Below are 22,469 nucleotides of genomic sequence, written 5' to 3'. Positions count from 1 at the left end.
GTTTGATCTATTTAAATTCTTCCCTTAAAGCTAGATGCTTTGGGTTAATTACTTAAAGTAGTGCGGATATTATTTAATTGGCTTAAGAAGATACAAGTTCAAACTGAGAAGATTAATTTTCATGGGTATAATATGAAAGATATGATAGGTAAGGTAAGGAATGAGGGCAAGGGTCTCTAGAACTTGAAAGAATTTTAGCTCCAATTAATTGAGTAAAACAGTCATGAGAATCATAAAACCAAAGTTTCTGTCATCAAGGCTGAAATGTGGGGAAAATCCTTCTGTTACTCTCAAGATAAAGACAGCAAGACAAAATAGTATTTATCATGACTTGTCTTATTATACTTCTGTGTATATGTGTGTATATATATATATCCAAGGAATCAGTGATGACAGACTAATATTTTAAAATGCACACAATTTCTATTAAAGTGCTTAAAATGAGCACATCTCGTTCCTGTGGCACTTGCTGGGAAGGCTTCTGGCTATTGCAACTGAAAACATTTTGAAAGGCTCCCTAAAGTGAGTGAGCTTGTTACAGACAGTACAATCTCCATCCAGTGATGGACATGAAAACTTGTTCCAAAATCTTTCTTCATTTTACCCATTCTGGGTATTATAGTCTTGCGTGCTTACCAGCAGCTTGGAGAAGTTTCCATAGTTTGAAAATCAGTCTCAGTTATTGCCATCAAAACGTAATCTTTACTAGATCGGCTCACTGAAGTTCCCGGGTGCCTTTTGAATTGGAATCTCTACCTCAGATTCCAAACAGGGAAGCTTTCCCCAGAATTTTTGGAAAACCTTACCTGACCAAGGTCCCGAAGCCCATGAACTGCGGTCCCCAGCCACCCCCTTCACACACACACACACACACACACACACACACCAGAGTCATCCTTCTAGACTACTGCAATCCTCTTCTGTTCCTACACCGAGGCAGGACTTGGTCCTCTGTGTGAGTGGCACAGACTGGAGGGACTCAGCAATGTGACAGAACAGGGAGTTGTCACTGTGTTATATCTGAGCAGCCTGGCACTGAAGATGCCAGGGAACAACCACTCATTCACAGGCTGGGAAGCCCCAGCTCTCCAGACACACTGGTTGATGCTGTTAGAAGAATCCCGAGGAGAGTTCTTCCTCTCCTGGAACTCACATTCACTTGGTTTCCAGAAAGCCCTTCTACATTAAGGGCACCTTAGCATCCTGCGCTTCCCTTCCCTCGTGGGGAAGAAGGGGTTAGGAGTTCTGCATAAGAGTCCAATGTAAAGCCGGCAAATAAAGTCTTCTTGATCTTACTTGGGCTTATCCATAAGTCTAGCAAGTAAAGGGAAAGTCACTTGAGGGAATGTCAGCCCGCTTGGAAATTTAACCCCTTCACCCCCACACTCTATAAACACTTAACCTCCAAACTCCCACCCGCCTCCCCCTTTATCTAATCTTCAGCTACATCCTGCACCCGCGCTACAGATGAAACGGGAACTAGGGCTATGCCCTTCGGGTTTGGAGCTTCGCTCTGGGTTTGGAGTGGACTCGTGGTGTTGGGGGGTGGGGGGGCAGCAGGTACAGGACCTCAACCTCCTGGTAGGGAACATTAACTCCCGCGGGGAGGTGTGCGGGGAACACTTCGATATGCAGCATCTTTTTTGGAGTCCAGAATCCCCATGTCGCCAAATTCTCTTAGCAGATCACTCAAGCCACTTTAACCCTTTGCAGCTGCCCCTCTAAGCCCATAGTCCCGTCCTACTCACACTGCTGTTGTGCCCAGACCAGTGGACCATGGCTTGGTTGTGCGCGGAGTCGCCGGTCAGCGCGAACGTGGTGCTGGTCAGTCTCAGCTCCTCCATCCGGAACCGAGTGGCTTTGTCCGGGTCCCGCTCCGGAGTCCCGGGCTCCCGCTGCCCGCCGTCCCGCGGCACTCCCCGGGGGCTGCGACTCGCGCCCTCTGCCCCGGCCGTCTGGTCCAGATCATCCGGGCTGCGTCTCCTCCGGCCGGAGCGCGGGGCCGGCGCCGGGGATGACCGGGGGCCCCGGGCCCGCTCCAGGGACAGCGCTCGGTCTCCGGGGGCCACCGCGAACAGGGGGCGCCCGAGGAGGGGCAGGGGCGTGGCAGGGGCTCCGCCGCGAGGGCCCGGCGGGAGGAAGCCCCCGGGGGTCGGAGCCCCGCGCGGGCCGGGGCCGGGGCGCAGCGGGGGGCAGCCCGGAGCGCGGCCGCCGTGGCCGGGGGCGCAGAGCACCAGGAGCCCCGCGCCGGCCAGGAGCGCGCTCAGCCGGGCAGGGGGGCCGCCGGCGGCGCCAACTTTTCCCATCGCCGGAGCCGAGACGAGCGGCCAGGGGGGGGTCCCGGAGCGGAGGCGGGCCGGCGGTCGGGGGGCGCTCAGGACCCCAACTCCATCCAAGTTGGGCCGCGGCGCGGGGCAGGTGGCGGCGCGGGGCCGGTGCCGAGCGAAGCGCCGCCGCGCGGGGGTGGAGCCCGAGTGGCAGCGCGGGCGGAGCGGGCGCGGGCGCGGGCGGGAGGGCGGGCGCTGCCGGGGCTCGGGCCGCCGCGTCCCGCTCCGGGGATGCCGCTCTGCGCCGCCGACCCTCCCCCCGGGCCCGGCCGAGCCGCCGCCGAGCCCGCGCGCCCCTCCCGGGCGGGGGGCGGCCAGCTCCGAGCCGCCGGCCCCGGCGGTCACTGGGTCGGGGACTTCCTATTCCCGGGGTGGCGTGTCCCCGCCAGCCAACGGTGGTTTCCTGCGCTGCAGCCCGCACACCACCGACACACCAGCCCGGCTTTTGCAGTTTGGGCAGCTAGAGGGCTGGTCTCTGCGCCCCTAGTCTCCGGGACTTGGCAGTTGGCATCTCGATCTTAGCCCGAGGAGAGTCTCCCTCTTGTGTGTGCGCGCGTGCGGGCGTGTGTATGTGTGAGTGTGTGTGTGTGTGTGTGTGTGTGTGTGAGTGTGTGTGTGTCCGGAAAGACAACAGCGGAGAATGATGTAATTAAATGGTGTGTGTGTGTGTGTGTGTGTGTGTGTGTGTGTATGTGTACGCGCGTCTGTGCCTCTATGTGTGTGTGCGTGCGTGCATTTAGGGAGGGGTGTTTCCCATCCCTGGTCCCCTAGGCGCCTTCCCTGTATGTGAAGTGCAACTGTATTTGAACTCAGTTCGCCGGCGTTTTTTGAGCAAGTGTCTTGGCTTTCCCAAGAGACCACAAACTCATTGCGGACAGGAAGACCAGATCGGAAGCAACTTGTAAAGCCATGGTCAGAAACGTGTCTGCCGTTGTTTTTTTTTTTTTTTTTTCCCTCCCTGGTGGACACTGTGCCCTACATGGTAGGAAATCTGTCCGTTGCTAACTCAACACACACTCGTGAGTCTTTTATCTGTCTGTAGGTCAAAGAGATGCAAGAAGAGGCATCGGCTCGCCTAGGCTCTCTGCCGGCCGGCCGTGCCTAGCCCAGAGCTCGGAACGCTTGTCGTGCGACTCTTAGGAGCACCGTCAGGTTTGTGCTGGTTGCTCACTCACTCACTGCTTGGCGGTGGGTTGTCAGACAAATTGCAATCTGAGACCCGCCTCCACTTTGAAATTAAATGGTTGCGTTAGGTGACCTTTAAAAATCTTTCCCACTCCTAAAATTCCATAATTGTATGATTATAATATCTGCCCAGCCCAACTCCCAGACTGCTGTTCAAAAGTTCAAATAAAAATTTATGGTAGGTGAACAGGCTTTGAAAATTACAAAGAATTTCTCCAAACCCAAGCCTTCTTCAAATAGAAAATTTACTTCTAAGGTTTGACACATCTTCAAAAATCTCTCTAGTCTTTATGTACCCTAAAACGGTAACTTATCTCGGAGTAACTAGTATTCATGGAATCTTTATTGATTGGATAAATAAATGCAAAGAAAAACTATATATTTTCAATTAAAATTTGTTCAATTTGTTCACTTTCACACTTGCAAAGGTGATCTTACTATAAAATCAAAATTCTGATGTATTATGGAAATAACTTGAAAGTAACAGTGACATAATTCATTAGTTAAATCCTTTCTTGATGCTATCCAAGATAATTTTCTCTTACATAAATCCAATTCAAAGTTACTAAAAATATTCACATCGTTGCCTTTATCACAAGTAAATATAAAAATTATTGCTGGGGTCAGATTTTGCAAGCATTGAGCTGAGTGAAAGACAAAAGAGTGTCCAGTATGCCATTAAAGAAGACACAGACTTTCTATCAAAGGCGCTTTTATTTTATTTTTAATTTGGGGGCCCACACCTGGCAATGCTCAGGGCTTACTCCTCACTCTCTGCTCAGGGATCATTCTGGGCAGGCTTGGGTGACCATATGGCGGTGGTAGCAATGGAACCCACTTGAGCTGCTGTCACGTCAAACACCCACCTGTTATACTATCCCTCTGACCCCTCAAAAGCAATTTTAATAGCCAAGCCTGGGTCCTCTTAAGAAAGAAAATTTGTCTGCATATTTTGCCTTCTCAACAGGGGAGAGAAGACTGATTTCAGCTCGTCATAAAGGTTACTAATCTTTTCAGGATCATTTGCTTAATGCCTTCATTCTATACCCTGCACTGAAATAATAATTCTTTATTCAGAATAGGACAGTGCCAGCTGAAAGACATATTCTTGGAGAATTCCTTTAAGAGAGGAAGTCCCGATTGGAGCGTCAAAATCCCAAAATGATTTTCATCCCAATAAAGGACCAGAAAAGGCAAACTAAAGAGAAGATATTAACAGACTGTAATTTTTGGTGATATGAAGATTTACCTAGTTTTGGTTTCAAATTTCTTTCTTCAAATTAGTTCAAGTAGGGGTGATTTTTATGCTCTCAAAATGTTTGCAATGCTCATCTTCTAAAGCACATCTATAATAATGAGGTCATTTATTATTATTGCTGTTGCTGTTGTTGTTGTTACTACTTTGTGGCCAAATATAGCAGTACTTAGGGCTTACCCCTGACTTTGTGTTCAGAAAATGTTCCTGAAGGGTCTTCAGAGGTCAAATGAGTTGCTGAGGGATTGAATCTGGAACATGAAAGAAAAGAGACCCATGCAAAAATAAAAAAATAAGAATGCTATCCACAGTAAGAGCTCTTCAGTTTGCAGCGATGCCATTAAAATGAAAAATTTGCTGGGGCTGGAACAATAGCACAGCGGGTAGGACATTTGCCTTGCATGCGGCTGACCTGGGTTCGATTCCCAGTATCCCATATGGTCCCCTGAGCACCGCCAGGAATAATTCCTGAGTGCAAAGCCAGGAGCAACCCCTGTGCATTGCCGGGTGTGACCCAAAAAGCAAAAAAAAAAAAAAAAAAATTTACTGTTCATTGATGAGAGGCCAGAAACTTTCTAAAATGCATGATTGTAATTATTCAATCCAAAAAAAAAACAACAAAAAAGCAATAAGTCTTATTAATGTGATAAATTAAGAATATACTATTTATTAGAAATATAGGTGTTATCAACAGTTGGTGGAGAACATAGATCAGGAGTCATTTTTTGTCTATATAAAATATTCCACCATTTTATCAGGCATCATTCTTTTTCTGGTCTAGCACAATAGCCTCCTTCTTGCTTTGATGACCTATTGATCTCTCTGTTCTATCCTTTCTCCCCAGTATTCTCCCTCAAAGTGAAGTAAAAGTACCCAAGTGTGACCACAAAATAATTTACTGTAAGTGGGTAAAAGGAACAATACCCTTGTTATTATTTCATTACCAATCACATCTGTAGAAATTATATATGCAAACATATACCATTGTAAATATGCACAGATATCTGTGTTGAAAGACAAAGACTGAGAATAACACAGGAAAGAAAGAGGTTATGAGAAAAGAAAAAAAGATAATATAAACATTTGAACCTTTTGGAATAACCCGCACATGATGATTGATGTTTATGATCAAAAAACAGTAGAGATGTCTTGAAACACAAAATAACAAAAGAGGTCATTACCAGGCATAGAAAAGGCCATTCCCAGCCATGATGTAAATCCCTTCACTGACGTAACCTTGCAAGCAGCATGAAATGCAGACTCCTTATTTGGACCAGTCTGTCCAGTTCCTCAGTAATCCTTGGCATTGTTGTCCATCCTCTCCCATATGTTCCAGCCAGGCTGGGCAATCCCTTCCTTCAGGGTGCCAAGACCTTTTCAACTCATGACTTATGCATCTGCTGTGCAACCTGCAGGGACTGACCATCTCGTACCTGCACTTCCTTCAGATTTTAAAATGGACCTTTTCAGAGACAATTTTTTCCCTGACACTATCCAAGAAGAAATAACTGTCACAGTTTCTGTCACCCCTCCTTAATTCCTTCTTAGCATATATTTCAGCCTTCACCGATTTTATTTGGAAGTTTTTTGCTACATGTGAATAAGGCCCTTGTCTCCCTATTCATCTGTTCTTTCCCCAAGGTCTCTTCATTATAAGTGTTCAATCAATAGCAACTGGCTAGGTAAGTGGCACTTCCCTTACCCAAGCACAGCTTCTAGTAATTAACATTTTTGTAGATCAAATGTATGCACAAACCAGGAAACATATAAGGAATTTATATACATTAAACATGTAATTTGGGATTTCTTTTTCCTTTCTTTCTTTTCTTTTTCTTTTTTACAAAATGTATCAGAACTGAGTAGTCATTGTCCCACTTTACCGATGACACTAAATAACTCGCTGGGATCAGTTGGCCAGTTAGTGCAAGAAAAAAGCCTTCAGCTCAGGTGTCTAATTTCTAAAATGTTCTTAACTTCATGCAAAGCTGCTTCCAAATCCAAGAAATAAGAAATAATATTTATTGGTGACTATGTGACTGACTTTCTAATTACTAATTATTTTTACCATGCTGAACAAGCAATTGTGGAAACTAGTGAACATGTTTTAGGCTGAAGAGAAATTGTATTCTCCATTCATATGTGCTCTTATTAAAGGGAATGGAATTTTTGCTATGTACATATATATGTGTGTATAAATACATGTATCTATGCATATATACATATATATAAAATCTTACTCAAATACTTCAGTAGCTGTCACATTGTTTTTCTTTCTTTCCTTTTTCCTGGGATTCTTTCTATCTGATGGAAACCTTGGCTTTGACTGCACTAAATCACATTATATGCCTCATCATTAGAACAATGTCTTTAATAGCTCTCAAAATACTTGGCTCCCCTTGGATACCATTGAGTCAAGGTGTCTTGCATTTCAGATTGATTTCATGAAGAACCACAAAGAAAACTGAATATAATAATATGCAGAATCTTCTCATTGCTTGCCAAGAGGATGATGGGATTTTTAAAAACTGCCCTTTAAAATACTTTTAGGTATCAACAAATACAGGCCCCGGTCTGAATCAGTAATTATATCGCTTTTTCATGTCCCTAATATTAGTGGCTTTAACAGAAGGACTTAAACACTCTTATCTGCAAAAATAGGTCTAAGATTATCTAACTGACTTATAGGGATGTGGTCCAAGTTAATTCAACTTCATATATCTCATTGAGATAACAATACTGCCCTGTATTTATGTGACTCCTATCTCATCAACCTCTAAAACAGTTTTTGTTTTATTTCTCCTAGTTTAATAAATCTTGCAGCAGCTCAAAAAAATAGGTAGGGGGCAGTTTTTGCCTGCATCTTACAGAATAAAAAGACATTTATCCAAGGTCATAGAGTTAAAGAAGAAAACTTAGAATTGAATTGGATTATCTTTTCCTCTAGTTCAGTCTAAATCTACCCCTAATTTGTCTACACATAAATTTCACACTATTTTTCTTTAGCTACTATAAATTACTTATACAATAAATTCAGCTTTCAGAAGAATGTATAATTAAATGGAAAGAGAGAAAGATGAAATAATATTATTCAGTATGTAAACTCATAGCATTTATTTCCTGCTTAAATAGTTATACTTAATGTAACAGAGAAAATATGAACTATGATTATATAAACTTATTAGCAATGACATTACAGAGTAAAAAATATAACTTAACCAAAAAGAAAATCTTAGAATGCATTAATGTAAAATATCTTAAAATTGTCTTAAAATTATTCAAAAACTATAAAAAGTAGTTTCATCATATCTCACTCCTGTCTGCCTCAAGCCTCTTAGGACAATCACAATGGCTTTGACATAATAAATCATAAAACTTAATTCATAATATTTTTTTGGATCTCAGGATTTCAGTCCACTTGAAAACACATAAGGGAAGAAATAAACTCAGTTGTAGTCACAGTTTCCTTCCACTTTGTGGAAAGTTTTGACTAGTGAAGAGAAAGAAAAAATTAAGCTGCTCCCCAAATTCTGTAAGTGTCACTAAGGACAGACCAAACTATCACATTACAAGAAGTCTTGGTGACTTTTGTTTCTGTTCCAAAGAACCAATCCAAAGATGAATGACACTAATGTTGAAGCCAAATTCAGTAGAATTCTAGGGCATGGCTTTCAATAGAATACAACTCTTTAAAATGTAGAGTGGCAATTGAAAAGTAAGATCATTCGGAATTCTTCAGAGCGTTCTGGCATAGCTTGCCAAAAAGCAAAAAATGAAGAAGACAAGAAGTCAAATAAGTAGAAGAATTGGGCAAGTATTGTCCGACTTATCCTATTTCTTTGATCTGAACAGAGGAGATCTACTCCAGGTTTTAACAGTCTTAATATCTGAACTGATGTTACACTAATAGCAGTGTAAAAGTAAAATAAAGAGATGGGGACAAGAAGCCATAAGGAGCCTGAGGTTCATGTGCTTCTCTGCTTCAGCCTTTTTGGAGGCAGTGCAAGGTGTAGATGGAAATCTTAAGCTCAAAGCTAAAATCCAAGTTTTATTACATAATCTCACCACTCAATAGCCATACAATATAATTTGACTTTCTAAATCTCCATTGTTTCATATATAAAATAGAAGTTAGAGCACCTTCCTCATATAACATAGCTCTATAAGGCAAAGAACAAGTTCTCTAGACATGGTAGCTATTAGATTCTTTTCAGACTTCAAATGCCAATGTCCATTGGGCACTGTTCTAAACTTGCCTTTCTAGATGGAAGACAAAGTTAAAATCCAATTCAAGATTTAATAGATTAATTTCATGCAAGAAATAAAATTAAATTAAAAGATAACAAACTTTGTAAGGAGACATAACAAGAGTATAGGACCGACTTGCAACTCAGAAGAGTCTCGTTGAAAGAAAACTTTGAAAAGATGGAATAAATGACTGCCTGTGAAAATAGTCTTCTACCAAAAGTCGAAGCGTCATAAGTATCAAAGCCTCACAAGTTTCAAAGAGGTCAATGGTCAATTGAATAATTTGAGAATTTTAATTATATAACTCGAAATATTCTTTGCAGCTTCAAAGATTAACTATAGAAAAGATCAGAGAGATCCCTTATTTAATACAACATGATGATAAACATCCAATTTATCATGGAAAAGTATTTTTACTCTGAAATCATGAATCAGCTAAGATAAATGCCTAAAAAATCCAGAATTGTTTATCACAAAAAATTTTAACTAGGAAATATTTAGCTGCCTTACCTCCATTATTATCACCAGGTATGAATGTTTGAGTCAGATTTGGGGCTGAAGTGTTCTTAATTTTCAACATCAATGATGGCTATAACAGTTGGGACCTAGTCAATCAATATCTGAAAAAGCAATGGGCTCATTGTAAAGTTGGGTGTTTTATATCTGCTATCCAAACCCTCCACTTCAGCAGAGGCCCCTGCTCCAAACCTTTTGTTCTGCTATACTATTGGTGGGGGAGGGGAGAGGGAGAGGGAGGCATATGGGGCGATGCTCAGAAGTTACTCCTGGCTCTGCACTCATGAATTATTCCAGGCAGTGCTCAGGGTACCATGGAATGCCAGGGATTGAACACAGATTGGTCATGTGCAAGGCAAGTGCCCAATGAACTGTACACTTCTGACACTGACACCTCTGATATTCTGTTTCTATTCAGCACCTCGAGATTTCCATACTTTGGTGCTATTACCTATTTAAAAATGCATCATTTATGTTTGTCTCTCTGATATCTTCTGACCATTGAGCTAATCTTAAATTTATGATGTAATAGTGTCTGTTTTTCATAGCCTAATTGTTGGTTTTTCCATGACAGGTAAGTTTCTTCACACACACACACACACACACACACACACACAGGACACACACGGACACACATAAAACCTACCAGTCAATAACACCAATCTGCATTTAATCCAATTAAAAAGTCCTATTCTTGTTTCAGTAATCATAAATTAAGTTTGATCTTCTTGACAATATTTAATGGAACGTAAAAATATGTATTCTTCTGCCCTGCTGTTATCATTCAGTATAGTTGTGACATTTGTTATGCATATATATGTATACATATATATATAGAGTGAGACAGAGAGAGAGTTTGTTCCATTTTATTTATTTACTTTTTGTATGGTGTGTGATAGCATGAATATATAGACATTGATTCGATCTGTTATTGGTAGATATTTAGATAGTTTTCTTATTTGGTAATTATGTATCACCATCATCATCATCATCATCATCATCATCATCATCATCATCATCATCATCATCATCATCCTGTTGATCCTTGAATTTCTCGAGTGGTCTCAGTAACTTCTACATTCATCCTAGCCCTCAGATTTTAGAAGCCTCTCTTTACTCATCCTTCCCAACGATGCTGCATTGGAGGCTCTTTCAGGGTCAGGGGAATGAGACCCAGCATTGTTACTGGTTTCCGCATATGAATTGAGGCTCTCCCATGTGGGCAGGAAACTCTTGGTAGCTAGCCAATTTCTCCCAGAGGGAGAACTAAGCTATTAGATGTCTTGAGGCCGCTTCCAGGAGCTTGGTTTTAAGTCTCCAGCTGTGGGCCGTTGGTGGGATCACACTTATACTGCACCGGGGGCAGTCCCCGGGTGTGACTGCCTAGCTACTGGAAAATGGGAAATCTGGGCGGAAGAGGCCCAGTCCCGATCCGAGAAGGCTTGGCGGTCTCAGTCCTGGGTCCCACACACCTGGGTTCCTCTGCCGTGTATGTATCATAATATAATGAATGTAATTTTGTGGAATATTTGGTGGACATAGTGCTTAATTTCTAAAACACAGTTTTTGAAATGAAATCAATGAGTCCTAGAAACATAAATTTACTTTTAATATGTGCTTTACATTTTTCAAAGTGCTTGATCCTAATATAAATATATAATATTCCAATTTACTCCATGTTAGTAATAACTAATTTAGAAAAAATAATCATTCTTATGAAATATAATAACAAGTTCATTTAATTAACACTTTCCTAAAAAATGGTGTTATATCGCAAACTTTCAAAGCACCTACTATTTGGAATTATAGTTTCTGTGGATTTGTTTCTAAGTTTTGGTCAGTTTTAAGAGTTCTATATGGTTTGCCTTTCCCTTGTTAATTTGTTGAAGCATATTTATAATGTAAATACAAATTTTACTGTATTTAATTAGTAGGCAAAATTAATCCATGTGTAATGTCCCAGTTTCTAGTATGCTCTTTCTATGTTGTGTTTTTTTTTCTTTTGAGACACAAAAGTTCTTAATGCTTATTTAATTCAAACTACAATTTGTTTTATTTTATTTATTTATTTATTTATTTATTCATTTATTTATTTATTTGGGGATCACACCCAGTGATACTCAGGGGTTACTCCTGGCTCTGCACTCAGGAATTACTCCTGGTGGTGCTTGGGGGATCATATGGGATGATGGGAATCGAACCCAGATCAGCCGTGTGCAAGGCAAACTGTTACCCACTGTACTAATCACTCTTGCCCCTACAATTAATTTTAACACTTTGCGTTTTTGACTCATTTTCATACAATTTTTTTCTGCCAAATGTTTATAGATTTTCTTCCTTCCTTCCTTTCTTTTTTCCTTCCTTCCTTCCTTCCTTCCTTCCTTCCTTCCTTCCTTCCTTCCTTCCTTCCTTCCTTCCTTCCTTCCTTCCTTCTTTCCTTCCTCCTTCCTTCCTTCCTTCCTTCCTTCCTTCCTTCCTTCCTTCCTTCCTTCCTTCCTTCCCTCCTTCCTTCCTTCCTTTTCTACCTTCCTTTTATCCATCTTAGCTTCCTTCCTTTCTTCCTCCCTCCCTCTGTTCCTCCTTCCCTCCCTCTCTCCCTCCCTCCTTCCCTTCTCTCTTTTTTTCTCTTTCTTTCCTTCCTTCCTTCCTCCCTCCCTCCCTTCCTCCCTCCCTCCCCTCCTCCCTCCCTCCCTCCCTTCCTCCCTCCCTCTACCTCCCTTCCTCCCTCCCTTCCTCCGTCCCTCCCTCCCTCCCTCCCTCTCTTCCTCCCTTCCTTCCTTCCTTCCTTCCTTCCTTCCTTCCTTCCTTCCTTCCTTCCTTCCTTCCTTCCTTCCTTCCTTCCTTTTCCTTCCTTCCTTCCTTCCTTCCTTCCTTCCTTCCTTTTCCTTCCTTCCTTCCTTCCTTCTTTCCTTCCTTCCTTCCTTCCTTCCTCCCTCCCTCTCTTCCTCCCTTCTTTCCTCCCTCCCTTCCTCCCTCCCTCCCTCTCTTCCTCCCTTTTTTCCTCCCTACCTCCCTCCCTTCCTCCCTTCTTTCCTCCCTCCCTTCCTCCCTCCCTCCCTCTCTTCCTCTTTTTTTTCCTCCTTCCCTCCCTCCCTCCCTCCCTCCCTCCCTTCCTTCCTTCCTTCCTTCCTTCCTTCCTTCCTTCCTTCCTTCCTTCCTTCCTTCCTTCCTTCCTTCCTTCCTTCCTTCCTTCCTTCCTTCCTTTCTCTATTGGCTTAAGATCACACTCAATGGTTCAAAGTCATTAATACTCTCAATCTTAATAAAGTAAACTCTTCTATCACAAGGCATAGAGTAGCTGGATGGATTAAGAAATAAAATCCAAAATTTGCTGATTATAAGAACACAGTTGAAATTACATGATAAGTACATATGCAGAGTGGAAAAGATGGGAAATGATCATACATGCTAATAGTTATCCAAAAGAAAGCAGAAACAACCATCTTGTATCATGCCAAAAAGCATTCAAACTAGAGAAATAAATGAGTTAAGGATGAGCACTACATACTGAATAAAGGTTTGATTGACCAAGAAGACTTGGTGATCACTAACATATAGCTAAGAAGTAAAGAAGCAGCAAAGTTTATACATTCTACTCTTTTTATCTTTCTTATTTAAGTTAATATACTTCTTTAACTTCTGTCACTGGTAATTTTTTAATTATTGATTGTAGGATAACATAACCTCAGGTAGTTTAGGTTTATTGGGTTACTCCCATCACAGTGCTGCCATTCCTGTGTTTATTTGTAGCTTCTTTCTTAGTGTTCTGTTAACTTTCAAATATTGTTTTTCTCTTCTCCTTGAGTCCGACTATGCATAGTTTATTCAGAGCAAGTCCTTTTTGTATGGACACAGGAAGACTTAGCAAATCCTATGCTTTTGTAACCTGGGAGTCATTTGACTCTGCATGATATTTTCCTCTTGGGCATCTGTTCTTTCCACCTAAGCCTCAGCTGCCCTTACTTCCTAGAACCCCCAAAAGCAGGTTCCCACCGAGGGATGAGAGGGACTCTGGGCAAGCAGTGAGTTGTGTGCTACCCTGGCATCGAGATGGGCCTGGCCAAAATGCCTAATGCTTAACTATAAGTTAAGAGCTTGGTCATGGACAAATGCTGTCATGATCCAAAAAGTAATAACTAGATTTGGACCCTGCTAGGGTTAGGAATTAATCTGGCCTAATTAATCAGGATTAATCTGGCCTGAGTGCTGTAGTCTGAGTCTGTGGCAAGATGTTGCCAGGAGAGCTGCCTTGCAAGCCTCAATGTATCTCTTGCTATGTCCATACAAAAATAACTAGTATTCAGATGTGAATAAGTTCTTGGACTAAGGGAAGGAGAAAAACCTTAAGAGGTATTTTACCTGCTGGCAGTCAGGAAGGGCTTTCTTATGTTAATTTTGCTACCTGGCTGTGTGTAGCCTAGAGGGCAAAGTGAGGAGAGATGAATGAAGGAGAAGGCTGCAGTAGATACAGATAGAGGAAGAAGCTGGGAGTGTGGGAGGTGAGAAAGATGGAAGATTGAATAAATGGTAACTAATCAGCAACCAGCTTTGTCCTCATTCTTCCTTCGCCTGTCCGTGGCCAACAGCCGTCCTGATCCAGCCCATACACAGGGGTTCCAGAGCACCGAATTTGGGTGGTGAGACAGAGCCACTCAGAGAGCCCACGAGTGCACATGCCCATTGGCGTGCATAGTTTTGCAATTGATAACTTTTATCTGAGGTTTATTAATTTTATTAAATGCTAAAATATTTGATATGCCTATTCTGAATATTTTGCTTTGTTTCGTGTGTGTGTGTGTGTGTGTGTGTGTGTGTGTGTGTGTGTGTGTGCCTTTTGGGTCACATGCGGTGATTCACAGAGGTTACTCCTGGCTCTGCACTCAGGAATTGCTCCTGGCAATGCTCAGGGGATGGGATGCTGGGAATAGAACCCAGGTCGGCCGTGCAAGGCAAATGTTCTACCCACTGTGCTATCGCTCCAGTCCCTTTATTTCTACTTTTAAGAGTGATCGTCCTCTTTTGAGTCTGAGAAATAATACAGCAAGCAAGACACCTGCCTTGTACATGCCTGACTCAGATTCAGTCTCTAGGACTCAGTGTTCTTACCCCAGCTCTGCCAGGAGTCATTCATCAGCACAGAGGCAGGAGTAAGCCCTGAGCACAAATGGGCACATGGGTGTGGACTGAAATGAAATAAAACTTTAAAAAACATAACAATTATTGCTTTCCTTTATTCACCTTAAAAATAATTGTTGGGGCTGGAGCAATAACACAGCAAGTAAGGAGTTTGCCTGCACGTGGCTGACCCGGGTTTGTTTCCCAGCATCCCATATGCCCCCCCCCCAGCACACCAGTAGTAATTCCTGAGCACAGAGCCATGAGTAACCCCTGTGCATTGCTGGGTGTGACACAAAATGCAAAATAATAATAATAATAATAATAATAATAATAATAATAATAATTCTTTCTTATTTTTCTCTTTTCTTGACGTAGTTCTTTTCAGTCTTTTAAAAAATGTGTACAGATAGATGCACACATACATACACATACATTTAAAACTTTATAATTAATTGATCAGTGTGATGCAGTTTTCTTCATATATATATCTTACGCATAAATGCATATCTATCATATATATACATAATTTATCCCAGTGTTTATGAGGAATCTAATAAGACTGTAGTTCTAGAATTTTTTTTTTCTTTTTGGGTCACACCTGGCGATGCACAGGGGTTACTCCTGGCTCTGCACTCAGGAATTACCCCTGGCCGTGCTCAGGGGACCATATGGGATGCTGGGATTTGAACCCGGGTCGGCCGCGTGCAGGGCAAACGCCCTACCCGCTGTGCTATCTCTCCAGCCCCTGTAGTTCTAGAATTTCTAAATCACACTTGTTCAAAGAAAAATTACTGACTTTTGTATATCAACCTTACACCTTACGACCTTCTGTAACCTAAAACTTACAAGCTTCATTTTTTTTTTAAGGAAGGGTATTTTATTTATTTATTTATTTATTTATTTACTTTTGCTTTTGGGGTTACTCCTGGCTCTTCACTCATGAATTACTACTGGTGGTGCTCGGGATCATATGGGATTCTGGTATTCGAATCTGGGTTGGCCACGTGCAAGGCAAACTCCCTACCCGCTGTGCTATAGCTCCAGCCCCACAAACTTCTTTTTTTTTTTTTTGCTGATTCAGATTAAATTTTATACATAAACAACTATGTCATATATAAACACACTATTTTCTTTCTCTTTTTGTGCATGTTTTATCTCTTTTCTTAGCTGATTGTATTAGCAAGGACCACTAGTTCAATATTAAAAAATAGTTATAAAGCATATCCTTCATGTTAGTGAGAAAGCAGAGCACCTCTCACCATTAAACGTGGTAGTAGTTATAAAATTTTTGTAGCTAATTTAAAACCAAGCTTCCGGAAGCCTGCAGCCGCTCATCTGATTGCCTAGTTCTACCTCTTGGAGAACGTGGCAAGCTAAGGAGAATTTACTGGCCAAAGTGGGGAGAGCCTGGCAAGCTCCTGGTGGCGTATTCATATGCTTTAGTAATAATGATGGGTCTCATTCCCCTGACTCTGAAAGCCTCTAAAGGCACTGTTTGAAAAGAGTAAAGAGAGGCTGCTAAAATCTCAGGGCTAGGATGAATGGAGACGTTACTGGGCCACTGGAGTAAATAGATGATTAATGGGATGACACTGATACAGTGACAGAAACATTTTCAGGTCACTCCCAGTTTAATAAAAAATTTTAGTTATGAATATAAGTTGGATTTCTTCAAGGGTTCTTTTAAGCATTTATTGATCTGTTCCTGTTATTGTTTTTTTTTGTTTTACCCAATTTTACAGAATTGTTTTGTGTATTCAATTGACGTTCAAAAATTGAACTAATTTTGTAATTAAGTTGGTCATAGTATATAATTATTTTTTTATCTGCTTCCCTTTGGCTTGCTAGAATTTTGAGGATTTTTGTATGTATATTTGTAATAGCTATTGGTATTAGCATGATGGCAATCAAAAAGTAGTTGAAAATATTTTTCTGATCATGTCCTCTGAGTTTGCAGAGAACTGATAAAAATTCTTCCTTGTATATTTGATAAAATTCATTATTTGGGAAGGTTAAATTATTGACTAAACTTCAATAAATTTAGGCTGCCATATGATTTCTTCTTGGGCATATATTAGTTCATAGGGTTAACTTACTTCTCTTTTAATTCTTATGAGATATTAGTTATGCCATCTTTTAAATTTCTTATATTAGTATTTTCACGCTTCTATCAATTTTTATTGCATGCTGCATAGGGACTTATCCATTTTATTGCTCTTTCTGAAGAATCAGCTTTAACTTCTATAAATTTTCTGTGTTCAGTTTTATTTATATCTTTTATATACTTATTTCCTATATTTTGATGTTTTCAATTAATTTTGACTAGTTTTCTATAGTGAAAACTAAGGATTGATTTCTGATCTTCTCTAATTGTTTACTTATTACTGTAGATTACCTACTTAGAAATGTTTATGTTGCATGCTACAAATTTTGATACTGTGTTTCTATTTCATTTGATATTTACTAGTAATATTTTATGGTAGTAAAATTGGTTATTAGATTTTATATGTTTATTTAGTTAAAAAATCTTTTTATTGAAATAATCTTATGACATTTAATATATGACAGACCTTTTAGAGGCAACATTCCTCAAATAATTATTTTATGAAGAACTTTATTTCTCCTTTACTTATTAAAGATAATTTCACAAGGTACAAAACTCTATAAGATTGGCCTTTTCTCTAAAATGTTTAAATAATTGACTCAATTCATTTTTATTACTGTAAGGATTTTAAGAACCCAACCATACTTACTTTTATTTTTCTCTGTAGGTAATTGTTTTCTCTTATTCTGTGAGAATTTTTCAAAAGCTTTGTAAAGCAAATTTTTTTTTACTTTGTAAAGTAAAAAAAAAACAAATAATATGAAAATAATATGCCTAAACTTTTCTTCTTTTTAAAAATTTATTTTATGTATTATATCTTTACATAAGCTTTACAATACTCATACTCATAACTTTGAAAAATTCTTGCTATAACTTTTGTTGAGATTGATTGAGTCTGTGTATAAACCTGGGAAAAATTGGTTGATTTTGTTAGATTAATTTTCCAATACATTAAACATTGCAGATATCTACATTTAACTGTATTCTGTGTCATTTGTGTTTTCATTTTTTATCATGTAATATACACATTTTGCTAGATTTACATATAGCTTGTAAAGTTGAATAAAAATTGTCACATTATTCTTTGGATGATCAAAGTAGGTCACCCAAATACTCTAAGACTCCCAAAACTCTAATGAAATAATAAATGGCATCAGAATAGAGATTTGTAGGACACATGATCTTCATTTGTTCTTGAAGAAACACTTTATTCTTATTACAGTTCTAAAGACACTTTGGCCAATATTTCTTGGAATAATATTTATGAATCTTTTTTTCCTGTTCATCAGAATTGTAATTAAAGTGTGTTAAAACTGTTCATTTTTTCTTTTATTTCTGATATTTTCTCTTAGAACTTCATTCTGATTACATTATTCTGACACAATTTCTAATTAGACAATACTCCATTACTCTCCTTTACTGAATTCTATGGTTCAAGATTAAGCTTTTTTTAACTTTGGAATTTGTACTTGATAATTCTTATGGTTTATGGAACTCATTGGCATATTCATTTCCCTCTATATTTAGATTATATTTCAATGATTTTTGTAAAATGCCTAGAAATATTAACTTTGGAGTTGATTCTATTATCTATATCTTTCATATACATACATAGTTTCTTTGTCTAGATTTTAGTTTTGTCTTATTGCATGATTTGTATGTTTATTTGAACCAAATATGTATATATATATATTTTTAATTATTTTATTGAATCACCATGTGGAAAGTTACAAAGCTTTCAGGCTTAAGTCTCAGTTACACAATGTCAAATACCCATCCCTTCACCAGTGCACATATTCCACCACCAGGAACCCCAGTGTACCTCTCCCCCACCCTGCCCCCCACCTCCCCGCTTGTGTAGCTGACAAATTTCACTTTACTTTTCTCTTTACTTAGATTACATTCAATATTTCAACAAAATCAACAAAAAACTCATATTGTTGCTTGGAGTTTTCCCCCCCACCCCAAGTCAGACCTGTTGAAAAGGAAGCATTTGATAATTTTTTTCCATTGCTGACAATGAAGAGATATGAGGTTTTGGATTTCTGTATCTAAGTCCAGGGAAATTTCTGCCAGAAATTGCATCACTGCAAGCTCATATATCCCTTTTGTGGTCGTCATAAGATGGCAGCTATCACTCAGTTCACAGTCTAGAGACATTTCTGCAAGAAGCTTCTGGTGACCAAAGTAGTTTAGCTGGCCTTCGGGGCCATGGTCGTGCAGCAGCGGAGAGGCTGCACATGTACGGCAACCGGGGTTACATCTCGGAGGAACCCAAATATATATTTTATGTCACCTCTGATGCTCTTTTCATCATAATTGAATAACTATTTATTCTGGGTGAAAGAATACACTTTTGGTGAGGGGAAGGCTTGGCTTATATTAGTGATGCTCGGGGGTTACTCCTAGTTACTCAGGAATTACTCAGGCAGTACACGAGGAACCATATGGGATGCTAGGGAGTGAACCGCAGTCATCAGCATGCCTGGCAAATGTGCTGCCTTCTATACTATTTCTCCAGTGCCAGAATGTACATTCTTTATCTGGATGATATTCTACTTTAGAGTTTTTTAGAAACTACCCTTACTATTAAGATAGTCTGGATCTCAAACAAAACAACTGTAATAGCTATATCACTGTGACAATTCTCGAATTTCAGTTCTAATTTCCTCAGAAGTGTGGCTGAAATTAACATGCAACTAAGTTCTTCAACTTTTAAGCACTTTTTTATTTCAGCTACTTTTCCTGAAATTTCATCCAAGCATGTGAAAATCATGCATTGCTAAAGATGAGATCAGGTGCATATTGTCTTATTCACTTTATCTTTAAACCTATCTTTAAAATCTAGATAATTTGTTTTCCAAACTCAAGCTTCTGTGTCATTGGTCCAATATGACAGTGACGACTTTTTTTGTGGCGGTGGTGGTGGGGGGGAGGTGGCAGGTCATAATTGACAGTGGTCAGTGCTCTTGACTTAGGGGAACGTATGGGGTGTCAGGGGCTAAATCTGGTCTACCATGGGCAATCTGAGTGCCTTGACTGAGTTTTTTAGACCATGACTTGCTTTAAAAAAATGGAAATATTCCCAAAACATGAATTGAAAAATAGCCTTGAGATGAAATCCTGAGAGCGTGGAGCTCTATTCATTATAGCATTCTGACTCCTCTGTATACAGTTTATTTTCAAGGGCCGTTTAAAACAGTTACTTTATATTACCTCCTGAATTTTATAGTTGTTTTCAACAGGGGAATTAATCTAATTCAAGGACTTGTATCTTGGTTACAACTAGCGGTTTAAACTATCATAGAATATTTTTGGTTGTTTTTGTCTACCCTATGCTTTCAAATGCAAAATTTAATGTTGGTAATTATTAACAAGCATATTATTTTTATGCTGAGGATTTATTTTTATTTAAAAAATTGATAAAAACTCTTGATCTCTGTCACTATAGTCCTAAACATGACTGTGAAAGGGCTAACTAGAGGACAGAGAATGAAGAGAAACAGAATGTGACTGCAGATATAATCATCTGTGTGTGAGCTGCTCTTGTATTTATTTTAATCATTTAACCTAGACTTTTCTGTGTTGCTAAATATAAAAATCTTTTCATTGAACTATCAAATAATTTTTAAATTGTTTATAGGAAAACTAACTTTTAAAGAAATATACAGTTTTTTTTGTGTGAATTTTATTCATGCTCCTTGATATTGGCCTCCCCAGTGCTTCTCAGAATGGCTGGAGTGCTCACCAGCTTTTTCCAGTCAGAAACTGCCAATTTCCTGCAAAGATCCAAGCACGTGCTGCTGCTCACGAGGCCCTGAGTGCTGTAGGTCATACCTGCTGGTACCTGGGCATCTTCAGGTTGGTGCTCAGTTATGTTTGGGAGACCACGTGGTTCCAGGGATCAAGCCCACATTGAGTACATGCTGGGCAGATGCCTTAACTACTGTACTATCTCCTGGACCACTTACTTGTGTTTTATTATTATTATTATTATTATTATTATTTAATATTATTATTATTTTTTGTTTATGGGCCACACTCAGTTGTGCTCAGGGATCACTTCTGGCATGGCTCATCTGGGATACTGGGAATCGAATTTGAGTCGGTCTCATGCAAGGCAAGTGCCTTGCCCACGGTACTATTGCTCTAACTGCATTTATTTATATTTTAAAACTAGAAAGAGCAAATGAAAGTGCCTTTCACATTAAGACAACTTAGGCCACTCTACTGACATTTGTTCTGTACCAAAAGTTTAGGTCAGAATTTATACTTGAAGGTGTACATTCTCATGCTTCACTGGAACCAACTAGACTGAAACTCTGGATGTGGAAACAAACCATCTGTATTAACAAGCCCTGCAGGTGACTAATACACACAAAGGTGCAATGCATTTTCTAGTGATCCAGAGACAACACTTAAAGAAACAGTCTCAGAGAAACAAAATGGACCACATATAGGTGATTAATTGATGCTTATTTAATAGTTGACTAAATGGATAGTTTGTTTCACAAAATTAATCATGCTAGCGTGTTGAATCACTCGCAACTTGGAAACAGAGTTCTACTCTAAATGTGACAGAGGATCAGAGGCAATGGAAGAAATGAAATCTTTTATGGGATTGGGGCTTCTAAGAAGTGCTTAGAAGGTCTAGGGCCCTTCTAGTGATTCTTAACCAACTTGGCTTGTGATTCTCTGCAAGGATCCGATGATTAGGTGCTGCTCCGGCTCTGGGGTGCTGGTATCGATCATCCATGCCGCCGAAAGTATCCCAAAGCTTCTAAGACCATACTCAGTGCTGCTTGTTGGTCTCCATGGCTGCACCAATTGATGCTCCAGGGACCATGTGTTGCCAGGAATTGAATGGGTGCTTGCTGCATGCAAAACATGTGCTTTAACCTCTCCAGCCCCCATTTATAAAATAGTGTGAAAGGATTATATACATGCAGTTTCTGTATCCCCTAAAGTTTAACTTAAAAGCAAATATCACAGCAGAGATATTCTGGCATCCTGTTATATTACAACAGTGATTCTCAGTGTGTGGTCCCTATGCCCAGCACCATTGGCCATCACTCAGGAAATGGTTGGAAATCTAAATCATTTATCTTCTCTTCAGATTCAGAATCTGTAGCATGAAGGTTTTAGATTTTTTGTGGGGACTCCAGTGCAAATAGAATTTCAGAGTCATTGCTATAGGATATAGATTTTAAAAGTAGACTATAAGTCATATGAAACAGTTTATAGAGGTTATAGCTGGGAACCAAAGAACAAAACCTGGGAAATTCTTAAATAATCTTCCAAATTCATATATGCAAATTTTAAAGAGAATATATTAAATTAGTTACACAAGTCTTATAATGTTCAGATAGATAATAATGCACATATACAAGTAAGTGCATCTGTGTATAAATGTATGTGTTTATGGCAATTTGTTAGGGCAGTCACAGAAAATTCATACAAGGGTGAGAGTTTTTGAAAATTCAAAGTCCTATGCAAATGTGGATTTTGCTATTGATAAGAATATCATAAAAATATGAAATTAAAATTGAGTATACTGAAATAGTGAGTGGGAAAACTTTTCAATGTTTATCCAGAGAACCTGCTCCTTCCACCAAATCCTATGATTTTTCTTTTCCTCATGGCATATTCTTTTCTTAAATGGCTCATAAACAGAAATTTAGTAAACTTTCTTAGTCACTTGTTCCAGAATCTCACATTT

The 22,469-nt window shown here is 39.7% G+C and overlaps 1 protein-coding gene across 5 annotated transcripts in view; it reads right to left on the bottom strand.

Annotated features, from left to right (window-relative positions):
- SORCS1 (sortilin related VPS10 domain containing receptor 1) overlaps nt 1-2,423 on the bottom strand; it is a 580,968-nt gene extending 578,545 nt beyond the window's left edge. For all 5 annotated transcript variants that reach the window (XM_055118868.1, XM_055118867.1, XM_004611935.3 and 2 more), the window contains exon 1: nt 1,749-2,423. In XM_055118868.1, the coding sequence (XP_054974843.1) occupies nt 1,749-2,306 (558 nt within the window). In that variant the 5' untranslated portion in view covers nt 2,307-2,423. The remainder of the gene's footprint in view (nt 1-1,748) is intronic.
- Nucleotides 2,424-22,469: the final 20,046 nt, after the last annotated feature.

The sequence above is a fragment of the Sorex araneus genome, chromosome 11 (genome assembly GCF_027595985.1).
Source record: "Sorex araneus isolate mSorAra2 chromosome 11, mSorAra2.pri, whole genome shotgun sequence".
Lineage (NCBI taxonomy): Eukaryota > Metazoa > Chordata > Mammalia > Eulipotyphla > Soricidae > Sorex > Sorex araneus.
This window is presented reverse-complemented; position numbering and strand designations above follow the sequence as displayed.